Source organism: Physeter macrocephalus, chromosome 19 (genome assembly GCF_002837175.3).
Source record: "Physeter macrocephalus isolate SW-GA chromosome 19, ASM283717v5, whole genome shotgun sequence".
In the NCBI taxonomy this organism is placed as follows: domain Eukaryota; kingdom Metazoa; phylum Chordata; class Mammalia; order Artiodactyla; family Physeteridae; genus Physeter; species Physeter macrocephalus.
In genome coordinates, this window is record NC_041232.1 from 75,718,681 (window position 1) to 75,726,206 (window position 7,526).

General features: G+C 43.5%; 1 protein-coding gene across 6 annotated transcripts in view; it reads right to left on the reverse strand.

Annotated features, from left to right (window-relative positions):
• The window catches only part of KDSR (3-ketodihydrosphingosine reductase), a 38,921-nt gene that overhangs the window by 6,766 nt on the left and 24,629 nt on the right, over positions 1-7,526 (reverse strand). The window contains exons 7-10 of one of the 6 annotated variants that reach the window (XM_028480049.2): positions 6,176-6,259; positions 4,566-4,736; positions 3,121-3,204; positions 499-600 (exon numbers count right to left, since the gene is read on the reverse strand). In XM_028480049.2, the coding sequence (XP_028335850.1) occupies positions 499-600; positions 3,121-3,204; positions 4,566-4,736; positions 6,176-6,259 (441 nt within the window). Of the gene's footprint in view, positions 1-443; positions 601-1,718; positions 2,434-3,120; positions 3,205-4,565; positions 4,737-6,175; positions 6,260-7,526 lie in introns of those variants that run through there. The other 5 variants (XM_028480051.2, XM_028480053.2, XM_028480048.2 and 2 more) reach the window with 5 other exon arrangements.

The following is a 7,526-nucleotide window of genomic DNA, read 5'->3' on the forward strand; positions in this document are numbered from 1 at the left end:
CAGTTAACTTTTGTGTGTGTTCTGGACGAACTATCATTTCCGTGAGGGCAGGGATTGCGTTGCATCCCTGACTTACCTCCCTAAGCTTCTGTGGCCTGACCCACAGGAAAGTGTTCCAGTCTAATATTCCAGGACTTTTAGGCAAGTCCACCCCATCCCCCTAGTGACAGAGATTTCCATTTTTCAAACACAGAAGATGAGTGATTCTCAGAGGAGAACCCAGATTAACACCCCAACAGCAGAGACAGTGTTTTCTCTCTATATCCACAGTACCCATTCCCAGACTAAATTCCTCAAGGTTACAGCTTTAACCTACTTCCTTTTTACTTCTCCCAGGTAAAGAAAGAAAAAAGTTGATACTTCAATAAAAATTCTTCACATCCTCATGTAAAGTTGCTATGTCTTCCTTTAGCCTTTTCTCACTGAGGTTCACTGAGAGGCACCTGTTGTCTGTCTGTGTGTCCATCTGTCCGGAGGCCTAGGCACAGCTCAGCTCACCTGCTGGAGCCCTTCAGTGATGGAAGTTACCGGAGCCATTCCACAGGTCAGGGACGAGAGCATGTACCCATCTGAGCCGATGGAACTGTTGAAATTTCCTTGCTAAAACAGAAGGAAAAGAAAAGACAGAGGCAAGAGTAGCGACATGGGAAGGAATCAACTCAGTCACATTGGAAACAATGACGTGTGTCTGTTCGCTTCAGGTAGGAGGAGAGGGTAACAAAGCGCACGTCCCAGCTGAGAGACGAACGTGGCCTCAGCACATGGGCTGGGATGGCTGGACAGGCACTTCTCAAAACGTGGATCCATGGACCCTGAGTGTCCTGAGACCCTTCCACGAGGACAAAACGATTGTCATGCTGACACTAAGACGTTAAATGCCTTTTTCACCCAGTGACACTTGCACAGATGGGCAAAACTGCTGTCTCATTAGCACAGACCACACTGGTGGTGCCTCTCCACTGCCACACACACTTGCAGTGATAAATAAATACACAAAGAAAACAGAAATTGTTTAAATCTCCAAAAAATTTTTAAATGTCAGTTTTGCTTAAAAATGCCCTTGATAAAGCAGTAAAATTAATCGTTTTGTTAAATCTCAACCCTTGAGGACATGTCTTAATATTCTGTGTGACAAATCCACATGGAAGGGGACAGATGCCTTGAAGAAGAGCCCTCCTCCAACCGTGTAAGTTAGGAAAGGTCCTGCTTTTTCTGCAGAACACTATTTTTACATGCAAGAACCATGGACTGACAATCTGTGGTTATTCAAACACGGGTATCCGGAAGATACTTCGCAGAAAATGAATGAAAGGACTGTCGCTTCAAGGAAAACTGGCAGCTTTTGTGATCAATGTTCAAATCTGAGATTTCAAGGAATAATTAAGAATTGGGAAAATGTATATCTGCCATTTTGAGACTGTCAGCTTCCCAATACAGAAAGACTTTTATAATAAGATCAGCAGTGACAGTAATGAATGTCATTTTTTTGACAACTCAGGGAATCCATATTTTCCAAATGACTAATGCATACTGTTACAAAACCATGAATGGGTACAAAACATTCAAAGTGCAAGGCAGACCAATGGATTTTCATGTAACAGAGAACAAGAAGTTCATTGATAAAGTTTCAATTTCACATTGCAACTAACCTTTAAGAAACTACTATTCATCCAGTTTAGGTTTTATGTCCCCCCCCCAAAAAAAAAAAAAATAAGAATGTGCACAATTATCTGAGAAGCTTATAACATATTCCTTCCTTTTCTAACTATATGTCCCTGTAAGGCCAGATCTACTTTATATCCTTCATTCAAAATAACATGCTACAGCAGACCGAATGCAGAAGCTCTGAGGATCCAGCTGTCCTCTATTAGCACAGACATTAAAGAACCAGTGAAATGTAAAACAAAGCCACCCTTCTCACTAAATTGTTTTGAAAAATAATTTTTGTTATAAAAAATGTTCCTTAAAATATAATGGATTTATCATTGTTATTTTAAATGAATACAGATTTTTTAAATGACGCAGTTTCAATTTGTGATACGGCAAATATCGATAAGTATAACCCATGGAAACAAAAGTTCTCTGGGGTTGTCGACTTTAGAGTCAAGAGATGAAAAAGCGTGAGAACCACTAGATTAAACGAGTCCTGCCAAAATACGAAGAGCTGCTTCGGATCATTAAAAACATGGAGTGTGTTTGCTTTGACTTGAGATAAGCAGGAAAAACAAAGTCCGCCCAATCCGCTGGTGCCCTCTTTCTATGCCTTTGAACACAATCAGGGCAAAGTTCTCCCCACGTCTGCAGATATTTTAATAGCCTTCGATGCTTCCTGTATTCTGCTCGGTTCAGCCTGAACATGCAACGGCACGGACGTTCCTTCCAGGCCAAGGCCCAGCCTCCTGATGCTTCTCGTTCCAACTGTCCCCAAATTTCCTAAATTCAATGGGTGCTAAGGTTAACAGACATCCCCTGTACATGTATACTTTTCTGCATGTGGGTTAACGGGAATGTTGCCAAAAAGCCTGTGGCACATACGCTGTCCTACAGAATAGCACCTGGTTTCTAAATATACCGTTTTTGACTCTGAATAAACTCGGTAGCCTGGAAGTGCATTAGCTGAGTTGACAGGATGATGGCCCAGTGGGCTTGTGGCACTTTCTTATTAGTAAACATTTGGGAAAAGGATACTGGGAAGCAGGAAGGTGAAAGGAAAATCCTTAATCAACACATCTGGCAGTAAGACACCTAAAATAATCTAAAGCTGAAAATACTGCAGGAAAGAAGAGGACAGACAACATGCCGTATACAGCATATAGTACATACCGTTTACACATCACAGGTTAAGTCTCATTTTCCTTTCAAAGAAACAAAGTTCTCAGACTAAGCAATCTGTTCCTAAGATTAAGATATATTACTAGTTTCCAGAACCTACTAATCAACATGGAATCAATAAGGGAAGAAAAGTACAATCTAATATTAGATATTAGATTTTAACTCACCAAATTTAACTCACCAAAAACCCCCAATAATTTATATTTTGAAATAAGCCCTGAGAAAAATATCTTTTTGGAAACACAGTACTGTTAACTATTAATAAAAGGAAACAAGGATTTTACTTACTATGGCATCTTTAACAATTTGTTTGGCCACTTGTTCCGGTTTGCAAACAGACGTGGTCTCTGAAATAAGACGAGTCTCCAAAGGCTAAAGGTGAAAAAATTAGACGCGTCAATACCATTACTGCCCCCACCGAACCAAAACATAATTTTACAGCCCTCCCCCCCCCAATTTATACATAATTCCAGTTTTCTACCTTGGAACTGATGCCTGTTTTTAGAATTATCTCTGTCTAGATTTCAAATCAGTTTACTGATTACTGGTTACCATATAAAATTCAGCCCAGTAGCTGAAGCAAGGCAAGGAGGCCCCAGCTACTCTCTGTGGGATGTGTGTCTCAGTTCCAATGAGGACCATCAGAGCTTAAGTTTAAAAAATGAAAAAATATACCTTGCCCTGTCTTTATTTTCATTTTTAAAAAATCTTCTTTGGAGCGACATGCAACACATGTGCTCAAAAATTCTTTAGAAGGGAGTTTCAGTTAGAAGTTTCAAAACTTAAGCCTTAAATGGCATGAAACAATAAATTTTATTTACCATGTAGGCTTGAAAAAATAAAATAAAAAACAACATATTTTCTTAAAATAGAATAGCATAGTGCTCATAAAAGTCAAGTGTTTCTTGATGAACCTAAATTAACAGAAAAGCCCTACTTTTTTTAACATCTTTATTGGAGCATAATTGCTTTACAATGGTGTGTTAGTTTCTGCTTTACAACAAAGTGACTCAGTTTTACATATACATATATCCCCACATCTCCTCCCTCTTGCGTCTCCCTCCCTCCCACCCTCCCTATCCCACCCCTCTAGGTGGTCACAAAGCACCGAGCTGAGCTGATCTCCCTGTGCTATGCGGCTGCTTCCCACTAGCTATCTATTTTACGTTTGGTAGTGTATATATGTCCATGCCACTCTCTCACTTTGTCACAGAAAAGCCCTTTTGAAGGTGCCACCATTGATTCTTCCAGACCCCCAGGCTAACATAACCATGTGTGGCCAGATACTCAGGAGATTTAAAGGCACTATGGCGCCCCCTACGGGACCCGCAGATCAAGGTAGAATTTTATTTAGCCAAAGAAGTCAGCCCGACATTTTAGTGGAGGAAAAACAAAAAAACCCAATTTAACAACAAAATCAAATCTTCACAGGGAAATCACCGTCCTTTGTCAGCTTTGGCTTCTGCCTAAAAGATCACTTACCAAATGTTGCAAATCTGCTTAGCAGATTCCCCTTATTCCAGAACAGGGCATTTGGCTTAAATTTACTTCTTTGAAATAGTAGTAATTTTTAAGAGGCCGCGCCAAAGAGAAATGAATAGGAGAAAAAGCTTCTAAATCATAAACATCTTTTTGCAAATATACAGCCCATGGAGCATAAGTGCCAATTTTTATGCTGTGCAGATTCACACTTACTAAGCATCACTATAAAAGAGAAGAAAACACATCAATACCAAGTTCAAGGGGATAAGTTCCGATTGATTCCTTTCTCCCCCACTTTGTTTGCTCAGAGAGTGCCTACCACGTGTCAAGGCAGGTTCATCTGAACAAAGTGCAGAGCCGGCATTCAGCTCAGGATGACTGACAGTCTCTGTATTAATGTTAATGTCCAGAGGTGATGAACACTATAGAGAAAAATAAGGCCAGGGAAGAAGATTCACATCTCACGGGAGGGATACTTGAGATAACAGAGGGTCAGGGAAGTCCTCTCCAAGATGAAGGCTGTACAGAGATGGAAAGAAACACAGGAGGAAGATCCATTTGACTATCCAGAGAGAGGCTGGCTGGCAAGAGCAAAGCCCACAGGTGCAAACAGGCCAGGCAAGCTCAAGGAATAGACAGGGCTCCGGTGTGGCTAAGGCCAAGGAGAGGAGAAAATGCTGTGGGCAGGTGGCCGAGGTCCAGACAGTGCGGGACCCAAAAGGCTCGAGGCCTCTGGATTCTATTGCAGGCACGCTGGGAGCTAGGGGAGCTGCACTCTCTGATACACAGCCAACACCAACATGTGCTATTTAATTCTAACTTTAAATTACTTAAAATGAAATAAAATTAGAAATTCAGTGTCTTGGTCCCACTAGCTGCACTGCAAGTGTTCAACAGCCACAATGTGACTACCATACAGGAGCGTGCAGGGCCATTTCCACCATTCTAGAACATTCTACAGGACTGTGCTGTACAGGAGGTTTTGATCTTTTGGGTTTTTTTTTTTTTTTCAGTTTTGTTTTTTGGCTTTTTTTTTTTTTTACACAAGAGGGGTTTGACCAGCGGAGTGACAAGACCTGACTTGGGCTTTAAAAGGATCACTAGCTACTTTATGAAGAACAGACCCCAGCGGGGTAAGAAAAGGAGCAGGCAGACCAGGCTGAAGACCATGAGAGCAGTTCAGGCAAAAACATCAGCGGTTCTCACTGCTGGGATGGTAGTGATATTTGCAGTTTAAAAAAAAAAAAAAAAAAAGGTCTGATTTGGGATAAATTCTGAGAACAGAGCCCAGAGGATGGGCACGTCAGCTGGATGCGTGGTGTGAGAGGAGGAATCAAGGCTGGCCTCGCGGTTTCCAGCCTGAGCAGCTGCGGGAATGGTGGGCCCCGGGGAATGCGATGGAAAATAATAAGGGGGGAAGGAGAGGGAATCGCAAGTTTTGTTTTGGAAATGTTAAGTCTTAGGCGCCCATTAGACCCCCGCGCGGAGACAATGGATCAGCAACCATTTCAGGTGTTTAAATGTATTTAAGGCCAGGGGAGAAAATATTATTTTTAAAGAGTATTATCTTGCTAGTTAAAATACAAGCTGTACTCTCAATCAGAAAGCAAACCCCTTATTAATTAAATAAAGTTTGAAGGTTCTTAGCAAAAACGGCCTTTGAAAATAGGGCTACATCCTCCAAGATTCCAAATTAAAGTTCCAGAAAGTTCGGAGGCCTCTTGCAAACACATAAATTGAAAGGAACTCAATTTTCTGACTGATGAAAATGCCCCCAGGCCAAAGGGTGGAAAGACAGAAAATGGGAAAAGGGGTTTCCTACGTTCAAAACTCGAAACAGGGCACGGAGAGGCATACTTACCTTGGTTTTGTTTTCTTCTGCAAACCCGGGGGTGTCTGTGTCCGGTGGGTAGGCAACTGTGACATAAACATTATACGGCTTCACCTGCATTTCAGAGACAACATCGACCCCTTCAGTAAACAAGATACAATTTCGCATCCTCCCTTATCAACCTGCACTGGCTGCCAGGCAGGCATTCTAAATACGGCCCTGATTTTCTCAAAAGGTGGTGAGACCAATAGGGTGATTCTGTAAGAGGAGAACTACCACCAGGTGAATCAGGAAACTCCTGGCCCTGAAGATCATTTAGAAGTAAAGGCGAAAAGCTCACCCCAACCTCGATTCCAGAAAACAGCTGGCCCTGAGCTAGGGAGATTCGCCTCCTTCTAAGTTTCTTCCACTCCCGCTGGCCAGGGGCCTGGGAGCTGCCCGCGAGGAGAGCAGATGATGCTAAGGGGAAATCTGCCCGTCCTCCCTCCCACTGCACACCACTTGGGCTCGGTGGCCAAGGCCACGGGACAGGTCTACTCCTCGGCCATCAGGAAGGCAAACAAGCTTGTTTTCCTTCACGGCTGCCTCTCAAACCCTCGTTATGTTGATTTCATTTACAAAATATATTGAGATCATTCAAATACCTTCCCCAATGCCCTTCTTGTGCCACCCCAGACCCGGCTCTAGAATTATATCCATCCTCTGAGAAGTCTGCTGGCTCAGGAGCTCCCCTGCCAATGAGGGGCTCAGGGGTCACTTCCTCCACCACAGAACCAGCAAACAGGACACTGCCCCACGTGGACCCCCTAGGTCAGACCAGGACAACCTCACCCGTGAACCATCTCATCCCATATCTGTACGTGCAAACTCCTTCCCAGCTTCTCTTCCCAGCTCCCTGGCTCTCTCTGGAACAGAATCCTAGGCTTGTTTACCTCCCTGCTGGGTCTCCTCACTCATAAACACACCCCCGACAATTCTAGAAGATTCTCCCGCTGGTCGGACAGGACACACCTTCCTCACTGACGCCCTGCTCCACACTCGTATCTTGGCCTGATGCTTAGTGACGCTAAGCAGGATGGATTAAACCATCAGAATCTCTGCCATGACTTTTGTTTGCTTCTGGCTCACTGTTTACCGCACGGAAACGCCTAAGGGAGTCGGCAGCGGACAGGCAGCTAGCTGGTCACGGGGAAAACGACTGTGCGTCTTAAGGAAGCTGCAAGTGACAATGCTATACTGCTTCCTCATGCAACAGCCTCTGAGAGCGTCCCAGGGTCCTGTGTTACATGTGGCTTTTTTTTTTTTTTTTTTTTTTTTGCGGTACGCGGGCCTCTCACTGCTGTGGCCTCTCCCGTCGCGGAGCACAGGCTCCGGACGCGCA